The 27,268-nt window shown below is 44.7% G+C and overlaps 1 protein-coding gene across 1 annotated transcript; it reads right to left on the reverse strand.

Moving 5' to 3' along the window:
• Positions 1 to 15,883: 15,883 nt before the first annotated feature.
• LOC136493554 (FCS-Like Zinc finger 2-like) lies at positions 15,884 to 16,729 on the reverse strand. The gene has a single exon (XM_066489651.1). It carries the CDS (start codon positions 16,574 to 16,576, stop codon positions 16,289 to 16,291), a length of 288 nt encoding a protein of 95 aa, XP_066345748.1. The 5' UTR covers positions 16,577 to 16,729; the 3' UTR covers positions 15,884 to 16,288.
• Positions 16,730 to 27,268: the final 10,539 nt, after the last annotated feature.

Here is a 27,268-nt window from a genome sequence, read left to right on the forward strand (position 1 = left end):
AAACCAATATATAGTACATTAAATCTTTGCTTACATGCGTAAAATCTACGAACAATATGCATTATTAAATCTTGCCCCTCGGTCACGGATGCAATTCGCCACACTAGGGCGAACTGCGTTGGTACTAGGGCGAATTAGGGCTATACATAAACAACCGAGAGCGAATTGCGTCGGTGACTAGGGCGAACCACGTCGGCAACATCAACAACGCGGTTCGCCCTAGTCACCGACGCAATTTGCTCTGGTGTGATTGTTTAGCGTTAACGATAACGATAATACGAATGTTGATCGACTAGGCTGTGAGAGAGGGCGGTGTGACAAGAGTGGCGATGCTCCACTCTGCCGTATATATGTTTGTACACATGGGTGAACGAGAGCGGCGGTGCTCCGCCGTATACATAGAAACGCATGGGCGAACGAGGGCGGCGGTGCTCCGCGACGTATATATACATGCATATGAATACAAATGACGTATATATATGTGTTGGTGCGGTGGCCGGTGTGCTGACGATGACGACGTGAGGCAGGCCGGGGCGGTGTCGGTGCGTGATGTTGTGATCCTATGTACCATGTGAACCATGTAGTCATTCATCATATATCTTAAACTAAACATAGTCACTTTATTAACTACAATATATCTTATGCCGACATGTAATACGAATGTTGATCGACTAGGCCGCGAGAGAGGGCGATGTGACGAGAGTGGCGGTGCTCCACTCCGCCATATATATGTTTGTACACATGGGTGAACGAGGGCGGCGGTGCTCCGCCGTATACATAGAAACACATAGGCGAACGAGGGCGGCGGTGCTCTGCGATGTATATATACATGCATATGAATACAAATGACGTATATATATGTGTCGGTGCGGTGGCCAGTGTGCTGACGACGACATGAGGCGGGCCGGTGTGCTGACGACAACCACATGAGGCGGGCCAGGGCGGTGTCATCGGTGCGTGATGTTGTGATGTTGCAAGTTTCAGCTAGCTAAGTTACGTCTACCACTGCTTCGAACAAGACCTCGACATCCACTAGGGTTGCGCCACACTGCCGGAACGCATTGTCCATGACGGCCGAGCCTTAGAGCTCCGCTGGAAGGCATCGCGAGATTCGCCACCGTGTGACTTCTGGAGACAACAAGGGCTGCCGGAGTAGGTTCTGGGCGTACAGGTACCACATCCACTTAGACGGCAAGGCTGTTGACTTGCACATGGCATGATTCAAGGAAATGATTCGCCGTTGCCCCAAGATGCCATTGTTGAAACTGACAACCATGGCATGCCCCCCAAGACGACGACAGCAGTTGATGGCTCCTCCGCTATGGACGACAAGCAGCAAAAGACCCCAACCATGCATGGGCCCTCACTGACGTTGTTTCACCATGCATGATGAAAGCTGAGAGAACTCTCACCTCGGGCGGGTGCGGTGGAGGCACGGGCGCGCGCGGTGGAGGCCGGGCCGCATGAGGTCGTCGGCGGTGGAGGGCCGCACGAGGCGAGGCGCGGGCTTCGGTGTCACGGGGGCGGGCTGATGCGCAGGGGAAGACGAATCGACGACGGCGTGAGGAAGAAGAGAAAGGGCGGTGGTGTTTGACGAGGAAGAAGAGAAGGGGATCGATTTGCGCCTGGCACTGGCGGTTATATACTAGGGAGATTTACTCCTAGTGCCAGCCACCAGCCGGGAGTAAAGGTCCTTTACTCCCGGTGCGTATTACCAACCGGGAGTAAAGGGTTTTTTTTGGCGGGCAACGAAACTATAGCCCACCATTACTCCCGGGTGGGATTCCCACCCGGGAGTAAAGGTGGGCTGCAGTTTCGTTTCCCGCCTGTTTTGAGCAAATTTTTTTAATAGAAATATGGATTTTCTTGTTAAATACATAGTAAATTAAATAAAAAGCATAAAATTATTTTGTTAAAAATATGGATTTTCTTTTTCTTTATTGCACATAGGAAAAATCTATAACCTAACTTTTTTATTTTTTGTTATAATTATAAAACATAATGTAACTAATATTTATTATTTCGTTAATGCAAAAATGTAGTGTTTAATTAAAATTATTAAAACTATTGGTTTTGGACTAAAAATTTGTTTTCACATCATTTTAACGTTAATATTTTAATTTTTCATCACTCAATATCCTAATTTAACTTTTTGAGAGAGAAATCCCACCAAATCAAACATTGATTTAATTTGAAACACGACATAATAAACATCTGAATTCACAATTATTACATAATATCTCAAACACACACTACATTAAATCACTATATCATCAAGTGGGCACAGCAGTGAACTTCTTCTTTATGTATGTCCCTTGGTTATGATCGCGTCGTAACCATGGAGTGTCCTCATCATTTACCAAGATGCTAGGGTCTTTGTTCACTTTGAAGGGCGGAATTCGGTCATACTTTTCATAATCTTCTGACATGTCCGACTTGTCCTCAATTCCCACGATGACTCTTTTCTCTGAAAGAACTATGTGGCGCTTTGGCTCTTTGGTTGAGTCATTATCGTTTTTCCCTCTTTTTGATTTGGTAGACATATCATTGATATAGAACACCTGATTCACATCCTTGGCAAGGACGAATGGTTCGTCTTTGTACCCAATATTACTAAGATCTACTGTTGTCATTCCATACTCGTTGTCTACTGTTACCCCGCCTCCGGTCACCTTGACCCATTGGCACTTGAACAATGGGATCTTCAAAGTAGGTGCATATTCTAGTTCACATATTTCATCTATGTGGCCATAATATATCTGCTTATTCCCATTCGGGTCTGTGGCATCTATGCGGACACCACTGTTTTGGTTGGTACTTCTTTTATCTTGGGCTACTATGTAGAATATATTCCCATTTATCTCATACCCTTTGTATGTTACGATATGCTATGATGGTTGCATAGCCAATAAATACAGTTGCTCATGGATGCTCTCATCACCATGACATTTTTTTTTGCAACCAACCACCGAAAGTTTCCATGTGCTTACGCGTAATCCAAGCTTCAGTCTTCCCTGGAAACTCGGATCGTAAGAGATCCTTGTGTGTTTCAATATATGGATCTACCAAAGAGGAGTTCTGTAGAACTGTGTAGTGCGCTTTATTGAAATAATCATCCTCCGTACCAATATATGTTTTCCTCTATAGTGTCCCCTTTCCGCTTAGTCTCCCCTCATGTCTCAATTCAGGAACACCAATCGAGTCAAGGTCAGGAATAAAGTCAACACAGAACTCAATGACCTCTTCTATTCCATAGCCCTTGGTGATACTTCCTTCTGGGCGAGCACGGTTGTGAACATATTTCTTTAGGACTCCCATAAATCTCTCTAAGGAGAACATGTTGTGTAGGAACACAGGACCGAGAATAAAAATCTCCTTGACTAGGTGAACTAGGAGGTGTGTCATGATATCAAAGAAGGAAGGAGGGAACACCAACTCAAAGCTGATGAGACATTGAACCACATCATTCTGTAGTTTAGCTAGATCAGTTGGATCAATTGCCTTCTGAGAAATTGCATTGAGGAATGCATATAGCTTCACGGTGGCTAGACGTACATTTGGAGGTAGAATTCCTCTTAATGCAACTGGAAGTAATTGCGTTATGAGAACATAACAGTCATGGGACTTTAAGTTATAGAATTTCTTCTCTGGCACATTTATAATACCCTTTATATTCGAGGAGAATCCAGATGGTACCTTGATGTTGTTTAAGCATTCAAACATGATTTCCTTCTCCTCTTTGCTTAGAGTGTAGCTGGCAGGACGTAAGTAATGACGTCCATCATCTGTCTTCTCTAGATGTAGGTTGTCTCTTTCTCTCAAACAACGCAGGTCCTGTCGTGCTTCAAATGTGTCCTTAGGCTTTCCATACACACCCATGAAGCCTAGCAGGTTCACACAAAGATTCTTTGTTAGGTGCATCACGTCGATCGAGCTACAGACCTCTAGGACTTACCAATAAGGTAGGTCCCAAAATATGGACTTCTTCTTCCACATGGGTGCATGACCGTTAGCGTCGTTCGGAACAGGTTGGCTGCCATGTCCTTTTCTAAAGACGACTTTCACATCATTGACCATATCGAGTACATCCTCACCGGTTTAGTTGCAAGGCTTGGTCAGGTGGTCTGCCTTCCCTTTAAAATGCTTGCCTTTCTTTCTTACAGGGTGATTTGCAGAAAGAAATCGACGATGGCCAAGGTACACGACCTTTCGACATTTTTTCAAGAATACACCTCTAATATCACTGAAGCAGTGTGTACATGCATTATATCCCTTGTTTGACTATCCTGGAAGATTACTTAGAGCAGGCCAATCATTGATTGTTATGAACAACAATGCTCACAGATCAAAGTGTTCCTGTTTGTACTCATCCCACACACGTACACCTTCTTTATTCCATAAAATGAGAAGTTCATCAATAAGTGGTCTCAGGTACACATCGATGTCATTGCTAGGTTGCTTCGGGCCTTGGATGAGCACAGTCATCATAATAAACTTTCGCTTCATGCATAACCAAAGAGGAAGGTTGTAGATACTTAGAGTAATAGGCCAAGTGCTATGACTACTGTTCTACTCTCCAAAAGGATTGATACCATCTGTACTTAAAGCAAACCTTAAGTTTCTTGCGTCATTTGAAAACTCCAGGAATTCTCTGTCGATTGCTCTCCACTGGGACCCATCAGCAGGGTGTCTTAACATATTGTCTACCTTATGGTCTTCTTTGTGCCATCACAATAATTTTGCATGTTCTTTGTTTCTGAACAGACGTTTCAAGCGTGGTATTATAGGAGCATACCACATAACCTTGGTAGGGATTTTCTTCCGCGGACGTTTACCCTCAACATCACCAGGGTCATCTCGCCTGATCTTATACCGTGATGCATGGCATACCGGGCATGCATCCAATTTCTCGTACTCTTTGCCACGGTACATGATGCAGTCATTAGGACATGCATGTATCTTCTTGATTTCTAGCCCCATAGGACAGATAACTTGTTTTGCTTCGTAGGTAGTGGCGGACAATTCATTATCCTTCGGAAGCATCTTCTTTTGGATTTTTAGTAACTCTTCAAATCCCTTGTCAGATACACCATTTTTTGCCTTCCATTGTAGCAATTCTAGTGTGGTTCCCAACTTTTTCTATCTTGCATCACAAGTTGGGTACAACAATTTGTTGTGATCTTCTAGCATCGCTCGAACTTGATCTTCTCCTTTTCACTTTCACATTCTCTTTGTGCGTCACGAATGACCTGACAAAGATCATCAGCAGGCTCATCTTCTGTGGCTACCTCTTCTTCAGCTTCTCCCATTACAGTATCATTGAAGCACGCACCATCGGGAATAATATCATTGTCGTCCCATTGTTCTTCTTCACCTTATTCCATTACAACACCGGTTTCTCCGTGCTTCGTCCAACAAATATAGTTTGGCATAAAACCCGACTTGAACAAGTGTGAATGAAGAGTCCTTGAGCAAGGATATTCCACCGTATTCTTACATATGGCACATGGGCAGCACATGAAACCGTCGCGTTTGTTTGCCTCGGCCGCACGTAACAAAGAATGCACGCCATCAATGAACTCTTTGGAGCGGCGATCAGCATTGTACATCCAATGCCGGCTCATCTGCATTACATGACATAAATATCATATTAAAACCTAGATCATAATTAATTATTTATACAACATGTGTGCTACCATAAAAGGTACAAATTTATGAAAGCATCGCTACAATGTAGACAATCCCAACTACCACTAAAAGAACTAAAGCTAAAATACATTTCAGGAGCACAAGGATTTTGCGACCAATCTCAACTAAAACAGACAGATCTCCCGATTGTGCAACATCTTTGGGCTTCTTCGGCTGGATCACTGCCTCATTAGCCGCCGTATCTGCCTGTTGTGCAAGATATTTTTGCATGAGTTCAACATACTCTTCCTCCCAGTAGAAGCCTAAACATCGTCCACTGCCATCCCACTGAAATTAAAACAAAAAAATTAGAACTTTAATCACAACCATCATGAAAATAGGTATAAACTAACCATAATCATTAAATACGATAAAATAACTCACATTGCGATTCGGACACTTGTAGAAGATACGATCCTTGTTGGGACCCTCCTTCTTCACTCGGTACTCCATCACAATCTTCGTCTCATCACGACACTTGCCACATGGAATGAGAGGGAGGCCCGGCCTAAGTCGCTTTGGAAACCCATGAGAGGCCGAGGACCCGGAAGCAGTTGCCATCTACTCTCTATACTCATTTTTTAATACACTATAAATTTCTCATTTTATAAACAAATAAAATTAAGAAACTGTAAAATTATCTATATCTCTAAACAATGATATTTTTAATGGTCATTGTGTTCTCGTCTTTTACTGCGGCAGGTAAGTAATTCACATGATATTTCCACAAATTAACAGAAGAATGGGAGTGTACACACATAATAATCGATTATCGTTTATATTTATATATATACTACATTTGGGTACGGTGATTGACAGACTACTGCGACGATATCGGGACGTGTGAATAAATAACCATCAGTACTAGTTGACCTTGCTTACGTGATCATCTTGGCGAGCATTTCTCCACCGGACGGCACCGTACTTGGCCACGGAAGAGCTCCGATTCTACGAGAAAGGGAACACGGTCTTCCACGACCGTTGCCGCTCTCCCTCGTAGAATCAAAGTTCCTCCTTGACGTCCGTTACCGCTCGGCAGAGAACATGCTCGCCGAAATGAACACGGTCCGCTAGTTCAACTAGCTACTATAACCTTCCTTCATGTAAATATGCAAGCTTGAAGTGATTTTGAGCTCAAATTGCTTACAAATAAAAAAAACCACAATAAAGAACCATATATATATAGTGAACAAAATGGACCCATTCAACCACCAAATCTGTCAGGCCCGGCTGTTCGGGCGTATCGTCAAAAGAGAACGGATTTGCTTTCTATTGCACGGCCTTGCATTGCATCTGTCATACCAGTCGAAGGCACTAGTCCCTATACTCATTTTTTAATACACTATAAATTTCACATTTTATAAACAAATAAAATTAAAAAACTCTAAAATTCTCTATATCTCTAAACAATGAAGTGTGCTATGCATGCTACAAATGAACGGTGAATACTAGTTTTTAATAGCTACTTTAACCTTCCTTCATGTAAATATGCAAGCTTGAAGTGATTTTGAGCTCAAATTGCTTACAAATGAAAAAAAACCACAATAAAGAACCATATATATATAGTGAACAAAATGAGATAAGACAATGGTAAAAAATAAGAGTATGAGATTGGTAACATTTACAACTAAAGAATCGACGGAGGAATCGAAGAAATCGATGGAGGAATCGAAGAATGGATGGAGGAACAATGAAGGGAGGAAGAACACTAGTGCAGTAAGCTTCAAAATATGCTGAGCTCGGACCCGGGGAGGAAGGAGACGGCCGATATATAAAGGGGGACCTTTAGTCTCGGTTAGTGGCTCCAATCGGGACTAAAGGTCCCTCCCAACGGCTCCTGCGGTGGCAGAGACCTTTAGTCCCGGTTGGAGCCACCAACCGGGAGTAAAAGTCTACCTTTAGTCCCGGTTTGTGATTTCAACTGGGACTAAAGGTCCCTGCCACCTCTGTCTGGCGCAGTAGCCGTTGGGAGGGACCTTTAGTCCTGGTTGGAGCCACCAACCGAGACTAAAGGTATCTCTAGTCTCGGGCGCAAAAAATATCGGGACTAGAGCCTATTTTAACCGAGGATCAAAGATCTGATCTCTACTAATAGTATGCCGCCAACTATGATGCAATTAATGCGAACGTGTAGTAGGGTACTCTCCTACTATCTCATTGCTTCGTCTCCGTCCTACTCCTCAGTTCCGGATTAGACACGGCGCAGTGAAAGTTATGCTTCCCCATCACATGTCATGGTCTGTCATGGAAGCCCTACCCCAAGGCCTTGTTTAAATTGAAGTTAGAAATCAGTATTTGGCACTGTAGCACTTTCGTTTGTATTTGACAATTATTATCCAATCATGGCCTAACTAGGCTCAAAAGATTCATCTCGTAATTTATAATCAAACTGTGTAATTAGTTATTTTTTTATCTACATTTAATACTCCATGCATGTGTCCAAAGATTTAATGTGATGGAGAGAGAGTGAAAAAACTTGCAATCTAAACAAGGCCAAGTCCCCCAGTCAAACATTTTCGAAGTTTCACCCTTACCACACTTTATTAACCCTTTTTCGTAGCTGTAGGCCCTGTCCGCTTGAATTTATCAGTCATACCGTTTCAACGAAATAACAATATTTTTCTCTCATAACAAATCAGCATCAGCATCAGCCGTTTTTTCAGCCAGCCGAACGAGGCCGTAGCCATTTCCCCCCTCGATCTGGAATAGTGCTCGGGGCTCTGATGTTCACCTAAACCAACACCAACTCTTCAAGCTTTGGGTGAGCGAGTCACTTGGCTACACCCATTACGAACTGAGCAATTAGTGCTCGGACCCTTGTATTTCTTTTTTATCTAACTACTACTGGTAGCTGCTGGTTGCAATTCTTGTTCTCCCTTCATTCCATTTCCCTCAAGCATTATGATGCCCTTCAGAAGGTATAGCTTGGAGTGTGCAATTCAAGGACTAGCGTAAAAATACAAGATAATCGAGGACATATATAAATACATATGTTACATGGCCCTTTCTGCAAAATAGCATTTCTTTTTTTTTAAAAAAAAAAAAGCCTCAATAGAGTGCTTATACATCATACCTACGGTATGGCCTTGTCGATGTCGCTTTCTTTGACGCCCAATAAGCCAATACATTTGGATGGAACCTTTCATGATAAAAAAGAATCCTTCGCCATCAAGCTCTTACCAACAGTATGAACCGGTGGCACCATTTCTAATTGGTTTCATTTTTAAATCTTTTAAAAAAATAAAGGATAGATCAGGGCAATTCAAGTCATCAACCACCTTAATTAAGTGGGGGTAGGTTTCATGTTATCGATGTCAATAATTGTCAATTGTTTTATGAGTTTTTGCCTGGTCAATCTTCTGTGCTCGTTTCACTCACTCCCCCATAATTTAAACGGCGCCCACATAAATTTGAACAGGTAGAGTACAGGATCCTTTCCGGCCCAAGGTTTTGTTTTAAAAAGCGAAAGAAACATCTGATTATACCATCCGGTGGACAGTGGTTTCATCGACGGGCTATGAGTGATGGGTGCCTATTTTGTTGCTGCCCGGCCGGGCGCGTCGCCGTCAGCTGCAAATGAAGCCGGTGGCCAGGGTCCGGCCAGCGCACGCAGTATCGTGCGGGCGTCGCCGTCGCCATCACGGGGGCAAGGCACTGGGGACACTCTCCAATTCCGCTGTTGCTTTGCGCAAGATTTCTCGACGTGGCTGCTGTCGCGGGCCTGCAAATCGCTGGATCGGCCACAAGGAACCACAGGGAAAAGGAGAAAAGGCCGGGCGGCCTCTGATGCGCCAGATGCAGAATGTCGACATGCCGACATGGAGCTGCGTGTGTGCTGGGGCCCCGGCTGATCTTTTGGACTGGACGGCCGTCAATTTTTGGCACAGGAACCCCGTGCTGGTGTAAAAGTGATGACGATAAAAAATGCCCCGGGCCTAGTAAGCACCGGTTAACCAATCGGCTGGGCACGTGGTTATTTGTGACAATACTATACGCGCGTGGCAACATTGTCCTTCATCAGGCAGGTATACGTACCCCGGCATAGAAAAAAATTTCAGACGGGCACTTCGTTCTCAGCATGCGTTTTGCTACTACTTTTGTAAGCTGTAAGTCAGATTGAACTGCACAAAGTGTAGACAGAAAAATGTTGCAGATGGCAATACGTAGAAGAGAGGGGTGCGTGCGTGATGGGCGAATTCATTTCAGTGAAAGAGATCAGAGATCGTTGAAGCTAACTGCCCCCTTTTCCTAAAAAAAAGCCAACTGCCCCCTCCCTGGTCAAAGAAAACGTCGTAGCGTCACTAAACAAGAGGTTCAGTACAGTACAAATAGTCAGATGACTGAATTCTCAGTGCCCGGATTACACTGAAAATAAAATTCGCATCGCCAGTTATTACTAGATAGATTCCTCAACAAGAGAAAACTAAAAGGGGCTCAATAATGCAGGCTTGGCTGAGTCATGGGTGACCAAAAAAGATTCTTACTGGAGAAAATAAAAAAAAAACCTTTTATATTCTCTGTGTGTTAGTACGAGAGAGAAAGAGAACATAAAAAAATGAGCAAAAGAAGGAACATGTAGAGGTTTCGTACGACCAGCAGTCACTGAAATATTCTAAATCACACCATCATTACTTGCATTATATATCTTGCCTCCAGAATAATTATGTCTTAGGCGTTTTCTTTTAAAAAAAAAGAATAATATAATACATTTGATTGGATTCTTGTCTTCATTCAATCACGACGAGATAAAATAGTACGCCTAACCGAATCACAGGATGGCCGATACAGATCACCTGAAGAAAAACAAATGGGAATACTCAGAAACTGAAGAACCATCCAGATTTTCTAACGGCTAACAGGAAGCAAATGAAAAAATTCTTATCGTCCCCGGGTTCGCATTTGACCGGTGACAAGAACTGTCGAAATTAAAATTCCGGTACCAGAAACCGTGGACTCAGCGCCTCAGCTACCCAACATGGAGGAGATGCAGAAATGAATTCTCTTTTATTAGTCGTCAGAGTGACTCCCAAGCAAGCTTTGACAGTACTACACAGAGAATAATTCCTCAGCGGTACTGCAGCTCCGTCTCCGTGGGCCGGCCGGCGCCGGACGAGACACGAGCACGAAGAGAAGATGATTCCTCCAACTGACGAGGGCCTAGACTCTGTGGCGGGGCCCATGTGCCTCATGGGCTTGACGCTTGACTATTCGCCGGCAAGAAGCCAAGAACCAAAACCAGCTGTCTATTCCCTAATAATCACATTTCCTCCAGCTCCTAAATGAACTGGCTAAACAGCATCAGCACCTCATAGGCTCATAGTCATAGAACCCAACTAATCGTGGCTGGCTGACGCATACACGTGCACAGGCAGAGTTACGCTGGATGTCGACCGGCACACGTGTATCGGCTGGCGGCCGGCGGTTCAACCAACCCCAATAATCAAACTGTCAGTACGTACTACCAATTCCTTGCTTTCCTTGCACACTAATTAACCCTAGTTTTAAACTGCTACTCTTCCTAGGTGAGAATCAAACAGGAACCCGGCTTGCTGCTCTTTTCGCCAGCAAACTGGCCGTGGAGCCATGTGCTCGAATCAGCACCATTAGGCAGGCCCTAATAAGCTTTTGCTTTGGGTTAAACTAACGCAACCTTGGCGCACTGCCAGTGCCACTCATCATGGCCAGAGGCGCCGCTAGGCTTTCTGCCCGCCTATGAGACGGCAGCGGCACATGGTTAGGCACGCCGAGACAGCCGTCATTCCACGGGCCGGACACGGAAGGAGCCCTATGCCGAGCACACTACTGATCAATTCGCCATGCCTTTTCCCCCGACGGGAATCATGGCGCGTGCTGGGTGTGCACGCCGGTGTCACGCTCGTGCGTCAGGTCGGGAGCAGCCGTGGCGCCCTGGCGGTGGCGGGCGAGGCGCCTCGGCAGGTTCTGGGCTTGCTTTTGCCGCGGTGAGTGCGTAATCGCTCACGTCAGGTGGAATGGGTCGCCGGTCCAGTCGCGAGCTTGGACGTGAAGGGGAACTAGCAGGGGCGAAGCTACGTTCACGCATCGGGGTCGGCCGACACCGATGGTTTTGCGATCACCTCAAATGCCCAACGATGATTTTTGTCCAGTTGGATCCCGGTACAAAATATGTGCGACCCCGACAGACTTGCGGCCGAGCAGTCCATCGTGGCATCACCTTAGGTCCTTAACCCATCCATCGATTGATTAGCAAGGAGCAAAGATAAGCCCGGTAGCCCACCCAATGGCCTGGCTCCCGTTTCATGAAACTTGATTACGTGAATGCAGGTATACATGTACAGGTAAGCCCATAGTCCGGAAGGTAATAAGCCCATAGTCCACAGCCTGGTCACCGTTTCATCTTCCGATCTTCTTTGTTCTCATATCAATTCGCAAATCCTAGAGGTGGTGCCGCCGCTCCTTCATTCATTCTAGATCTCGTTTCTCAAAGACACAAACTGACAAACCCCAATCGTAACTTGCCAGTGCCGCCGGCTATAAGCTTAAGGGCATGTGTAGTGGTGGGTCGACTCACTGAGGCTATGTACGCATACAAAAAGATGCAGTTGAGTCGATTCCTTCGATCTCCAGTGGTAGGTCGACTCTTCCTGTGGGCCATTCAAATAAAAATATGTTTTGTTCTCCAAAGCCGGACACTTGCATGAGTGACCTGGTGCTTTCCGTCCCTTTCATCTTCCTCTTCTTTCCACGTGAATATTATTTTAATTGGAATGAATCGATTTGCTCCAGTGGTGCATGCATCGACTCATGCCAAATAAAATAATCCCATGAGTCACTTTAGAAACACCACTGGAGAAGCCCTAAGCTCTCTGCCCATCTGTTGTCCAGGTACCCCAAATACCTAATACTTGAATTAGTAACTAGCAATCATCAAGTCTGAACCGTGAGGTCTTAGGTTTTTTTTTAGCTATACAATTCAAACTCAGAAAGCAGATAGGACATATGCCTTCCAGCAAAGAACGTGCTCTTTCATTCCGGCAAGATGTCAGGTATCTATCTACTTTAGTACAACTTGCATATAGATGTATTTCAGTAGTGACTTACTGACTTTTAACAGTATACACATGGCTATACTTTCACATTAGTAATTTAGTATCGTTCAACACAACTAAAGGATGATCGTGAGCTTAATATACATTTGATAATATGCGCATATATATGCTTCATAAGATTTCTAGCCACCATTTAATTCGCTTTCACAAGATGGAGAGTCGTAGTTGTAGAGAAAAACTGTAGTAGGTAATTACTGTCGTGGAAGTTTCTTTGGTCAACTTGTTATTTTATCAATTTAATGTTATATATTGATATTATATTATCATAAGCCCTAAAGGTAGTCCTGTGAGAGTATCCACCCCGGGCGACCATTTATCGTGGCCTCGCCCCTCAGGGGAAGCCATGGGCACCAGGCACAGGCAGGTTGTTTTTAGGCGAGAGCGTGCCAGGTTGCGCCTTGGGAACAGCAGATTCGTTTTGGCTTGAGCGACAAGCACGAGCGGAGCGCCCTCGCACGACAGCCGACGGAATCAGAGCTGCTTTGGGGACCGTCTCTCGAGTGATTTCCCTCGGGTTTTTTTTTTTTTTTTTTTTTTTTTTTTTTTTTTTTTGCCGCTCTCGTGACCTACGCGCCGTGCGGGAGGAGCCAATGGGGCGTCTCGCTTTGCCGGCCAGAGCTCTTTCCGGGAAGCAGCCGTAGCCGGCTTCCTCGAGATCTGCTCTCCCGCCTGGCTTTTCTTTTACTCCGGGAGCGTTGTTCCGCGAGGCGAGTGAATAGTGATGGCGACTGACGAGCTCTTCGCCGAGGGAGGTTCGTCGCGCCGCACGCTGGCTGCCCCCATAGAACGAAGGGCACTGGCCAGAGTAACCTTTGTATGTGCCGGTCATAACTTCGGTTGGTTTCTCTGCTTATAACAGGAACAAAAGTGCTGTTTGGTTCCTTCGATGGTAACGCAAAGAAAAACAAAATTGGTTCAAATCGCATGTCTTGCCCTAATGTCTACAGCTCTAATTTGTTTCCATTTGCGTTACTGTTGATGAACGAAACAACACGTTATTGTTTTTAGCAAATACAATCAGAAACTCTCAAACAATGTACACTTATGAAGATCGGTGATTGTTTTTGGTGAAATGTGCCTAGCCCTACACGGCGTGACTTGCTGAACAAAATAATATCCAGCTTCATCTCCTTCCTGGTTCAGTTGTGCTCTGTTCTGACTTCCCTCTTTATGAAGTCGCTCCCAGATAATTGATTTCACTGCCATGGGCTAATGGTGCCTCTCAACTCTGTTTTTTTATGTTTCCTAGCGATTTATCCTTGGCCCCATTCGGCTTGCAGAATCTTAGCTGAAACTGGCTGAATTGTTGTGAAAGAAAAATACTGTTCCGGCTGAAAAAACAAGCCGAATATAGAGTAAGCCGAACGGGGCCGATCCGAGCACGCGCGATAGAATTTTCCTAGTCTTGGGGCCGCCAAATAAAATGATAGCATACTTCTATAAGTACAGTTGAAAAGGCTATCTGTTTCACTCTCAAAGGCTAAATACTATCACGTCAATTATGTATATGCATAATGTATAGTCTACTAGATCTATAAAAAAAATATAGAGAATAATACAACACATAGAGAACAAATATTGAGAGGGATAACAATGTAAAATTTAATCTGCGTTATAACATGATTTTGCAATGGTAACATAAAAAACAAAACCACAAGGAAAGTCTATGTGGGGAATGCACACACAGAAAAAGAGGTATCCATGGTGAACGCTAATCTCCTAACACGTCCATAAAAACCATTAATAGCTGCTATTTTCTCGTAGTAGCCTCCTTAGAGCATATTTAATAGTCTTTTTTAAACTGACTTTCTAAACTGCTCTAATAAAAATCACTCTATATCTCTCCACCTCGACCAATTTATGTATATATTGTTTAGTACTTTGGAGAGACAACTTTGCTCTCTACCTTAAGAAAAAAATCTATTTCAAACTTAAATTTTTTTCCTTTCCTATTCAACACCGAAACTTAAAAATCTTCCTTATATCTTACGTATTTTATCTTTTGTTCCCTTTGACATTTCCGTCACTTTTTGAGTTTACCGGTGTTAAGTCCAAGGAGAAAAGACCATCTTACCCTTCCTGTGTGTTTTTCATGCGTGTTGTGTTCGGGCTGCTGCATGTTGCTATATTTTTTGTCATATTTTTTTTATTTGCAGGTTTTTTTACCTGTACGCTTGAACATAGCACGCATGAAGAAAGTACACAGGAGGGGTATGATGGCCTTTTCACCTTAGACTAAACGCTGTTACAACGAAAAAATAATGGAAGTGTCAAATAGGCAACAAAAGTTAAAATATGTGACATGTAGGGAAGATTTAAAGTTTTGGTGTCAAGAATAAAGAAGGAAAAGTTTTTCTAGTGTCAAATAGGGAATTTTGTCTTCTAGAAAAATGGAATAGAGAATGAAAATATTTGGAGATCTAGTTAAGAAAAGCTATTAGAGAGGATTTTTCACTTCTCCTCTACCTCAGGTGTCTGATTTTTTGTTGTTGTTCAGGCAACACATAATTTATTATTTTTTAGTTGTAGAAAAGTAATTAAATGTCCCTATTGAGTTGTGTTTAAATTGTACTAGTTGGTTGTATATAAAACTGTTGTCTCAAAATTCTTAAAAAATCAAACACCTAAAACATAGCAACTTATTTTTTACCAAAATATATATTTCTATCACTACACGGAAGAATGGAGTTGCTCTTTATGTTCTCTGGATTTTGGAGATCTTCATTTTAGAGAAGCGGGAGGAAACCCACACGTAGAGGAAATCGTAGGTGCAATAGATATTGCCGATGCCTACTACTACATGTGCAAATTTGGCTTATGATAGAGCAGAGTGCAGAGATCGTGTTGAAATCTCACTTGGGAAACAAATTCCCAGTGCACTGGCTTTACAAAGAATAAACCGGTGTACATCCGGCCTATGAAGAACCATAGCGGCAGCAACGTCGACAGATCCGGTGGCAGCATCCCCTATTCCTCTCTGCCGCTTCAAATCTAGCTGTTGCGACCCTGTACGTGAGTACGTCCATGTGTTCCTGCACCCCTCCGCTGAAATTTTTTCTGTATCGAAACGAATTATGCGGACAGGGGTTTTGTTGTGCACAAAGGAATGCAAGTGGAAACCATTTACAGGTGAAAATTGCTTCAGAGTTTCCAAAAAGAGTCTAGAACACACTCTTCACAGTTCACACCGCACGAACCAAAAATCAGAGCGCCTAAGAGTTGTGCATAGTGGGCGACTCATCACAATAGCCAAAGGCAGAAGCAAGCAGATCACTAGACCAGTGACTGAACTTTCTTCCCCAAGCGAAGTGGTCCCTCCGCCCTCGGGCGCCGTCGCGCCGATGAGCATCGGCGCAGTGCTCTGGCAGGACAAGAGCGACGGAGAAATTGAAGTCCTATGTCCCGCCGGCACCCATCGACGTTTCTTCAGGTCCAGAAATCTCTTGTTGACACACAACAGGATGCATGTCTTCTGGTCTTCAGGACCATGCAGTCACGCAGGCTCCGGCCGTTCATGTCGCCACAGACACCTTTCTGGACTCCTGGTGCCTGGACTCCGTTCTGGAGGAGTACTGCTGCTGCTGCTGCCTCCGTGCGGCGGCCCGCCTGGCGCGGATGGCGTCGAGCTGCATCTGCTCGCCGCGGCACTCGTCGCTGCAGAAGGGCGTGTCCCCTCTGTACATGAAGATGTCGCAGTCGCGTCCCAGCGGCTTGGCGCAGAGCGCGCAGGCGTCCAGCGCGGGCAGCAGGATGGGGAGCTCGCACACCGGCTCGGCGTCGAAGAAGAAGGCGGAGGCCATGGCGCGCGTATAGTAGGCGTGGGTGTGTGGCTGTTGTTTCTCTGGCTAGGCTAGGACGCCCTGATGCCTTGAGTTAAGCAAGCTTGAAGCTTTGCCTGTTGGCTGTCTCTGCTGCGGGTGGTCGGAGGCTCGGAGGAGGACGAGGTGAGGTGACTGGTGAGCTTGGGAGGCGGAGGCCGAGGGGCGTTTTATATGGCGGACGAGGACGGGCAGGGCAACGCGGGCGCGCGTGAGAAAACAGGGGTCGGGCGCGGGCGGGGTGGCCCACGACTGCCCACGGGTAGGGCAATACCGCCCGCCGGACGGGCGGAGCCACCGTACCTGGGCGGCCGCAGGGGAACGGAATGGAGTGCTGCACAAAAACCGTGTGCGATGCTCATCACATAATTCCATGGATTTTGTCCCCTAGTGGGCTCGAAACCCCCACTTTGCTCGGCTTTCCGTGGGGGGAAAAAGAGCAGGCGACATAATTCCATGGATTTTGTAATATCAAGGGAAAACAGAAGGTCGGAATCGTTTGCGACAAATCTATACCATTAGGCAAAAAGCTCCAAACTTTGGCTTAAACTAATGTAAACGCCGTGGCGCCGGTAATAAGGGAACCGGACCTTTTGCCAGCGTACGTACGAGGCAGGGACGCAGGGTGCCCGTGCCCCCGCATGGTTAGGCTCACAAATGATTGAGAGCACCGCACGGTCTAGCCTAGGCCTGTTTAGTTTGCAAATTTTTTTGGTGAAATGATACCGTTGTTATTTGGTAATTAGTGTCCAATCATAGTCTAATTAGACTTAAAAGATTAATTTCGTCTAAACTGTATAATTAGTTTTATTTTTTATTTATATTTAATGCTTTATGCATGCGTCCAAAGATTTGATGTGACGAAAAATCTTAAATTTTTTTGCAAAACTAAGGGCAGTCCCAATGAAAGAAACTAGTAGTTTCTATAACATAGGATACCGCACAAAAAAAAGTACTGCTTTCTAACCCATGATTTCTATGAGTAATAATTATTTTCTCTTTCTCTCTCACAACTCTATCTTCTTCCTCCAATGGGAATGCGACACGAGCTCCCTAGAAACTGGTGGTTTCTCCCCAATGACGATTTCATGGTTTCTTGGTGCACTGGGTCAAGAGTAGACCTGATTTCTTCATGAAGAAATCATTTCTATGATTTTTGTTCTCTTTCTTCATTAATTACGTTGCCATGTCAACGTTTTACCTACGTGACAAATCATTTAATGAGGATAGAAACTATCATCAATGCACCGTTCGGACTGCCTTAAGGGGAACTAAACGGTACCCAGTGCCCTCCGCTGTTTTTTTTTTTAGGGCTGCTTTATTACGGGAATCTTGGGGAAGTGTGGTGCATGCACGCCAGGCGGCACACTCGTGGCTCGTCGACGCTGCGGCCTTGCGGGGACCATTGGCAGGTGTCCAATAGGCGATGGGCACTGCTGCTGCTCGCAATCTGAGGCTAGTGATTTTAAACGCTCGAGGTAGATCGGAGGATCAGGGAGAATTTGTTGTTTAATCGGGAGATTGCCAGGTTTCGCCTTGGCGGCCGTGCACGTCTTGGTGCACTGTACTCCACGGGCGAAGCACCTTGCGATCGCAGATTTGTGCGGTTCCGGATTCCATCTGTTCAGGCCGGCAGGCTTCGTCCCGGGGAGCAGCTTTTATCGAGATCTGCGCGGAGTTTGTTTAGCCTCGGATAAAAAAAAAAACTGCACATTTTGGCTTGTTAATTTCAGGCCTAGAGAGCTTGCAAGTTGCAGATCATCATCATCATTGTAAACGGTAACTGAGCTAGTAGCTGCATTGGACCTGCGCACCGGGTTCTGCCCCCGGGTGTGTGGCCAGATAACAGATCAACGGAGGTGGGGTATGCATTGCGCCGTAAAATTACTCTAATGATCTCGTAAGATCGTACTAGTATCAGCCAGTGGTGCAAGATCGTTTGGAAATTCGCTCTCCACTACTGTACACAGGTGTTGGCTGCGTATGCGGTGAGTCATGCCCAACCTGGCGCTGATCGGGCACTTGTTGGGCTGTACTGGGCTTGAGGTCCGCGGCCTCCAGCCTAGCAATGACGCGCTGACGCTCTACACTGACTCAGCGATGAGTCGTGAGGCGTGCAGAAGAGAACAGTACACGTAACAAAACAAGCAAGAGTTTGAGGTGCCCGACAAATCCGAGACGTCTCGCTGTGCTGGCGGGCAATACCGCGCGCCGGCACTGACGGACGGAGCCCACAAACCGGGAAGGAGAACGGAGTGGCTTCCATTCTTTATTACGGCAAGGGGCCATGGACCAATGGTGCGGTGGTTTCCGGCCTGGTTCTGCTTGACGGCAGCCGTGTCCGCGCCACGCACGCACGCACGCGGGTGACTCGGCTGCACCCCGACGAGGACGACAGGAGGAGGGTCCCTGTTTGACGTGGATGGGGTTCAGGTCTGGATTCCCAAGCAAGCACACTGGAATCGCACAAAAACGTCCCTGCTACATGCAAAAACCGTGTGCTGCGCTCTCATATGAACCGAAGGAAATGCACCACTTCGGGGCGTTTATTCTGTGGAAAAGCAGGTCATGTTGGCTTAAACTAAACCTGATTGATGTCTTAGACTCTTTTTGCCAACTTAGACGACGGAACCCCACCACATGTTAAGCATGCAAATGATAGAGAGCACTTACCGTCGAAGTACCATCAAGAGCACCATTTTTTTAGGCAGGTGGCAGTGTGGCACCACGGCACATCCGAAGCATTGCGTCTACCACTAGGGGGCTGGTGGTTTCGTACTCCTCTCCTGTGTATAAAAAACTTTGGAGGGAAGGGAATCAATGGAAACTTGATGAACCAGAGGATGCCAGGTTTCGCCTTCACAATGCTGCACGTCTTGGAGTAGGGAGGTAGCACGTTGTGGTTGCAAGTGCACGGCACAAGATTCCATCGACCATGGGTCGGGCATGCAGGCAGGTTTCGCCCGGGGGAGCAGCTTTCTCGAGATCGGCGAGTAGGGAGCAGCTTGCAAAGTGCGCAGCCGGCAGTGCACGTTTCTTTTTGAGGAAGTGCTTAGTTTACCAGTACTATGGTAGATGAACGTATTCGCCGAGAGAGATACAGTGACTGATGCTAATTACTCGAACCACGACAACATAGTGGATGCACGGCATGGTGAACACCGTTTGCGATGCTCTGTTCTCCAGAACCCAAATGGAAATATTCCTTGGCTGAAATGTTGGTAACAGAGAATGTATCTGGTGTCCCACCCCTTCCCATGCTAATCAACAAAAATATGAATCAATAGATGATGAAAAGTTCTATGTTCATCATATATTTGAGATGCAACAAAAATCTGCGCAAGAGATAAAAAGAATAAAATCAGTACTAAAATAGTTGCAGGTTTCACATCAAACATGAATACAACTCAGTAACTATTTAAGTGCTGATTTCACTTTTTTTTTTGTCTCCTTGCATAGATTTTTGTTATATCTCTAATTTTATATGAAGATAGAACTTTGGAACATCTATCCATTCAATTTTTATTAGTGTTTTTAGATACATTTGTGTGTTAAGCATGACAATCACCAAGGACCAGGCATGGTTAGACCTCTACAGCTCCGTACGTCGTCATAGTCCTAGATTGTACGTTGTTCCGTCAGAACCCCATTTTTATCGATCCTCTGCCACCAAGAGTCCAAGCCTCCAAGGCACTGGGTTGGTGGACGGTGGTGGTCGGTGGCCGGCGTCAATATGCGCTTGGACCATAACCACGGCCGATGATTTTTCCCACGCTCCAGCTGGTTCCCGTCCGTGCGCCGATAGTTCCCGTTTCGTTTCCGTCCACGCAACGCCGAGGCTACCAGAGGGCGCGCTCCAGACTTCTTTCTTTATTTGCAGTGGGTAGATCACGTGATATCACCATTACCAAGGAACAATAATAATTCATTGAAAACTGCTCCTTCACATGCATGCATGCTCTGGAAAGAGAAACACGCTGAGATTATGCCTATGTAAGCATCTGCACAAGTTTTAAAAAGACATAACTATTAAACTAAACATTCAAATTAAATTTCGATTACACCATCACGTTCCTTACAATAAATCCTTTTAAAGAAGATCTTACATGGATATACTTAAATAAAATTTTATAACAGACATTTATTCTGTGAAGGTAGAATATTTTTTATTGAGTAGAAGCAATGTTCTAAGTTTAGAAAAACAATGTTCCGCCTTCACAAGAAAAATGTTCTCAATTTACGAGAACAATAGTCTAGTTATAGCTTATAGGTTCATTGAATTGGTGTTATAATAACCACAAAAATAAAAATAATAACAAAAACTATAAGTATATAGAAACAATAACAACAAATAAACAAATACCATAATATAAATAAAAATAATAAAATTTAGAGGAAAGCAAAAGTGAAGCAAAATAAAACATCACATGTATACTATATATATATATATATATATATATATATATATATATATATATATATATATATATATATATATATATATATATATATATATATATATATATATATATATATCACAAACACATAATAGAAAAATGTATACTAGGTGAGCATCACAAAATACAACAAAGAACATTAGGCCTTGTTTAGTTCCAAAAACTTTTCCCAAAAAGTGCTACAGTAGTTATCACATCGAATCTTGCGATACGTGCATGGAGCATTAAATGTAGACGAAAAAAACTAATTGCACAGTTTGGTTGGAAATCGGGAGACGAACGTTTTGAGCCCAATTAGTCCATGATTGAATATTAATTGCCAAATAAAAATGAAAGTGCTACAGTAGCCAAAATCCCAAACTTCGCCCAACTAAACAAGCCCTCATATGTATGCTACATGAAACATCATGAAATACGTCATAGAACATCGTATGTATACAATGTGAACATCACATAATATGTCATAGAACATCATATGTATAATACGTGAACATTGCAGAATACATCATAGAACATTGTATATATACTACGTGAACACAAAATGTATCTCATATAATATAAAAAATAAATAACACAAATAAAATAAAATATTAAAGTAATTAATTAGAGTAAATAACTAAGTAAAAAATTTCACATAGAAACATGAATAACAAATGAAAATATATAGAAAATAAAATCAATGAATATCTTAAATAAGAAAGGAATTTTTTTTAAAAAAATATATGATATATGTGTCTTACATAACACATGAAATGAAAAAACTTTAAATAAAAAACAAAAATAGTTCATATAGTATTTATAAGAAACAGTAGAAAAAAGAAAAAAGAAAAAGAAAAATAAATAAAAATATAAAAAACAAAAAGATTAAGAAGATGAGAAGAAGAAAAAACCACACGAGAAAGAAAAAGAAAAAGAAATCCTCCTATAAGGAAGGAAAGAAAAAAAAAAGATAAACATACCAACCTATGGTGAACACAGGAAAAACAAAAATGGAATCAAAAGAAAAATTAGAGTAAAAGAAAAAAGAAATAAAAAAAGAGAAAATAAAATAAAGATAAAAAGGCAACGTAAAAAAACAAAAAAGAAATATAAGAAAAAAAGAAAAGAAAGAAACGTACCTGGTTACAGACACATGCATTGCTTGCTCCGCATGTTGCTGTTACTGGACCTAGAGAAAAAGGTCAAAGAAGCATCCCAACTTGAGGTGCGGTGCTCGCGCCAAAGGGAGCGCGGGAACTGGTGCTCGGTGGACGGGAGCGCGGGAACTGTACTCGGCGGACGGCTCCCGTCCGAACGTTTGGACGGGAAGAATTCCGTCGATATGCTGCCGAAGCGGTGAGTCATGCCCTACGTGGTAGGCTGGTAGTAGTGTGGAAGAGACACATGTTCAGTTGTACGAGAAGAGACACATGTTCAGTTGTACTCGTACGGTCATGCCTCAACGGCCTCTGACCTCCAACAAGCTATTGTGGATTTGGGTGCTCACCCATACTTTTATTAGCCCAAAAAATTTCTTTCACTTCAGCAACAGCCCCCAAAGTCCATATCAGCAGACAATGATATAGGGGACCCATGCGTCATTGACTCAACCCTTTCTTCCCCTCATATTGAGCCTATTCGTTGGTTGGTTTCTAGGCTGATAAGCCCGACTGGTGTTGATTTGTTGGGAGAGGAAAACACTGATAGCTGGCTGATAAGCCATGTCTGAAATCAACAAGCGAACAAGATGCCTATCTCCACACACAGGGGCAGGGGACGAGCGGAGTGGGTAGAGAAGGCCGCAGCCGCTCCTTTGGTGGCGAGCAGGTCGGGCCTGCTCCTTGCGGCTAGAGTAGACTGGGGACGCTCCTCCCGACAGCGAGCTGGTCGAGGCCGCTCCTCTCGGTCAGCGGCGGATCCAAAGGGGGGGCTGGGGGGGCTCTAGCCCCCCCCCTAATTTCTTGATTTCAAGCCTAATCACTGTAGCAAAAGCTTGATTTCACCATTAAATCTTCATGCAAATCAACATCTCCATTGTTTTAGCCCCCCCTTATCCCGCATTGTGCATCCGCCACTGCTCTCGGTGGCCAGAGCAGGACAGGGCCGCTCCTCCTGGCGGCGGCGGCAAGGAGGCCGGGGCTGCTCTAGCTGGGGCGACGTGGAGGGAGTGCGCCATGGCCGCGAGCAGGTGCGCCGCGGCCATCTGGGGGAGGAGATCGAGCGGACGAGGAGGAGATCGAGCAAACCATCGTTTCGGGGCCATGCCCAGACGCAATGGGAACGGGTCTTGAGGGAGGATATGGAGCTGTGTTTTTTTTATATTTTTGCCTGAGCACCCACGTTTAGCTTTGGGGCTCAAGTAATGGCTCTACTCGAGTTTAGCTTTGAGGCACTCGTGTGTCATCGAATCTCGATTCTGACACGGATGTGACCAGTCACTTGATGAGCTGATTACGCCATTAGCACACTCACTCACCGGTTTCGTCTTTCCTTAATCAATCATTTTTAAGTACACTAGTGCAGTAGTACAGTATAAATGTATCATAGCCATCAGTAACCAAAGATAAAAAAAAGGATATTATTCATGGAATCAACTAAAAAAGTATTCATTACTTCATTAGTACACTACATTGAAAATAAAAAAGGATATTATTATTCATGGAATCAACTGCTTGTGATGTAATTGAAGGTTTTAGCTTCATTGTTCCCTATTTAAGGAGAGACTAGAGAACCTTGGCGTACGTAGCCGTTGGAATCATACTACCTCCTAAGATTTAGGGTGTAGAGCGATAGTCGCGGTGCCACCTTGCCGCTTGGCAATGGTGTCATCACGTTGGACACGTGTTGATCAACAAGTTAGGACAATTAGCAGATGAACACGTATAACAATCGAGATTACGAGAATTGGTGTGGATATATTTCTTAAAATTAAAGCATGAAGGCGGAACGAGCGTTGTTCCGATCAAATTGGGTCCCTGATGGGCTTGCCTCAAAAGGAGGCAATACTAATACCGAACATGTAAATCTACACTCAGTGCCCCTCCGACCAGACAAATTTGGCTCTTCATGTAGCTACAAGGATCTAAAGCCAAGAGTAGCGATGGCCAGCCGGGTAGCTTCTTTGCTCGAGATGCTCTGACATGAACCTAAACTTTGTTTGAACTAATGAAAACGGTTTTAGAGCCAATAATTAGGGCGGAGGCCTTTTCTCCAACATACGAGGCAAGGGCTCCACATGGTTAGGCACAAAAACGATAGGGCCCAGGCCCCAGAGCACTAGCCACTTCCAATCTATACGGCGCTCCCAATACATATCATCAGTATTTCGTCAAAAGAAAAATACATATCATCAGTACGGTTTTTTTAAAATATCTTCCTACGGGAATCTTGAGGTTGTGGTGCGTGCACGCCAGCTGCGTGAACAAAACAAAAAAGGACGGGATCACGGCACTATCAGGGCATACGCCGCGCCGACCATGGCTTCGTACTGTTCGCTTTGCTAAAAAGTCACAGCTGAAAGTACCGTTCGTTGATTTATTGTGAGAGATAAACACTATTTGTTCGCTGAAATAGTACGGCTTATTAGACACGTTAACAGAGCTTCGTCGTGAGACGATCAGGCGACAATCATAGATGCCGCCTATAAAACTCGCTTAACCGGCCGGAAATCGGCCAACTTTCACTAGGCAACTGTGCACGCTTTGCAGTGCGTGCGAAGACTTGAAGCACCTTGCGTACGTCTGCCGAGCTAGTGCCGTCTGCTGCTAGTGTCTGAGCATACAAGAGGAACAGAGCAGAGATAGAGGAGCAACGGGGATAGTTCAGACGAATCTCTTAGAACAGAGGAGTGCGTATGAATATTACAAGAGTTTGTTTGTTTGATAATTTCCTTTCCCCTCGCTCACAGCTACTTAAGCTATCTGCTCACGGCATCTCTTCGGCGGCGCTCGTTTACACCTATTCTGGGCCCTGATTCCTGGAGCTGGGCCTCCGCTCCCGCATGCCACGTCTTGGGCCCATCTGGCTATCTCCCTCTTGTGCGGCGTCGTGCTCTGCTGCCTGGATGACGACGCTCTCCTTGCTGGTGCCCGACTGAAGCAGTGCCAGTAGCTGCAGCGCTGCTGACATAGTGCAAGGCTTAGGATTCCACATTTCCACCCCTCAGGCAAGCAGGTTTCGCCCGGGGTAGCAGTAGTGCCCTTGTGATCCGAGCTGGGGCATTTGTTTAGATGGTGGCTTAACAGATAAGCATTGCGCTTGATAATTGGAGCTCAAAGATCGCTCCAAAGCATAGTTTATGTTCGCGGTCCCGTCCCGCGCGTAGTTCAGATTTTAGCGGTATGTGAGTGAGTCCAGAGATGACAGATTCGCTGACTATATATGCGAACGGACAAAAGAATCGTAGAGCAATAGTACTGTAGTAGAGCATGGATGCAGGGCAACGGCATGTCAAAAACTTTTTGGGATGCTCGTGCTCCGCTCCAAATTCATGGTCCACCGCACAGTTGTTGCCAGCACAGTGGTGGTGGACAGAGCATACATGTGTGGGGTTACTATTGAGTATGGACGGTGATCAACTGATCATACACGGAGCTGCCTTGCGCTGAGTCACGCCCTACCTGGCACTGACGTGTTGGATCGTACGTCCACAGCATCTGCAGCCAAGCCATGACGGACGTCTTCATTGAGGCGGGCCTCTCCAATGACCGAGGGGTGACGGCTAAAGTTTAGCCGGCTAATTTTAATCTTATTTATTTATTGTTTATATAAACATTATGATTAAATAGAATTAAATGGATATTTAGTCAATTAGTCACTAAGGGGTTGCTAAATGAGACTAAAGCTCATGCTACTTTACCTTTTAGTCACTTTGGATCTAAACACCCTGACTAAAAAGAGACTAAAAGGTCTCTTTTAGTCTCTTTTAATCTACCAAACCAAACAGATATGGCTAAAGTTTAGTAGCTGGTTTAGCGGGCTAAATTTTAGCAGCTTCGATCCAAACGGGGCTAAGCCATGACCATGAGAAATGGGAGTCAGCCATGAGAATCTGAGTTGACATAGGAGGATGGGAGTGACCATTTCCCTTCACTCTGGTCTTTAGTTTTAATCACTCGATGGACAATCGCGCAATTAGCCCCACACGCAAAGAGTGGTTTCCTAATCAATGAATTTGAATACAGTGAACAGGGAGCTACTCTTGATCAGTTGACCAAGTCTGAAAGAAAAGAGGTTCCACTGTATGACCTGTGGGCCGTGGTCGTTGGATTCTTTCTTTTACTACATCCCTACACCTAGCAGCTGTGATGAGCATTCTTACACCAAATCCTCTTCCATCTTTGCTGGGTCCCCTTCGCCTCCTCTGGGTCCTGTTCTACCGCACTACTTCAGCAGTATTTCTCAGCGAATCAATATTATTTTTCTCTCACAGTATTTCAGCATAAGTATTAATATAAGTCAAATTTCACCGAAACGAACAAAGATCGGCGTGCGCCCTCACGTTGACCCTTCGCGCCCATCTTGGGAAGCATGTTACCCAAACTTTTACCTTCCTTGTTCAATGGTCAGGCGTAGCTGCTGCTTCATGTAGCAACGGTCCACCGTCCACCGTCCACCTATACCGAGTGGTTCTGTTCTGGGGCAAGACGCCGCGCGCCGGACGGCGCCAACCCGGCACGGGTTTGTGGAGAACGGAGTGGTTCGGTTCTTCACTTCTTCTGTTTCATTTCATTCATGGCGGGCCATGGTACAGTGATTGATCGGTCCGATGGCTGATGGACGTGATGGTGGCCGCTGTGTCTGGGCTTAGTGGCCCGCGCACCCGGGTCCACCCGTACGAGAACGACAGGCCAAGGAGGCGGGCCCCGTGTATGACGTCGTGGCGAATTCTCCATTCCGCGCCAAAACAAAAGGCGTTTCTGTTTGTTCATGCGAAAAATCGTGTGCTACATCACGCTCAGTGCTTGTTTAGTTCTTAAAAAATTTCCTAAAAAGTGCTATAGTCGCCATCGCATCGAATCTTGCGATACGTGTATAGAGCATTAAATGTAGACGAAAAAAAAATTAATTGCATAGTTTGATTGGAAATTACGAGACGAACGTTTTGAGCCTAATTAGTTCATAATTGAACACTAATTATCAAATAAAAACGAAAGTGCTACAGTAGTCAAATTCCCAAAATTCGCGAACTAAACACGGCCTCAACTTGCATATCGGGGGCTACGCTCTGTGCCTGTTC

The sequence above is a fragment of the Miscanthus floridulus genome, chromosome 11 (genome assembly GCF_019320115.1).
Source record: "Miscanthus floridulus cultivar M001 chromosome 11, ASM1932011v1, whole genome shotgun sequence".
NCBI lineage: Eukaryota > Viridiplantae > Streptophyta > Magnoliopsida > Poales > Poaceae > Miscanthus > Miscanthus floridulus.

Excerpts from the sequence above, each read along its gene's own strand:
- LOC136493554 (XM_066489651.1), bottom strand. The coding sequence starts at position 16,576 with ATGGCCTCCGCCTTCTTCTTCGACGCCGAGCCGGTGTGCGAGCTCCCC.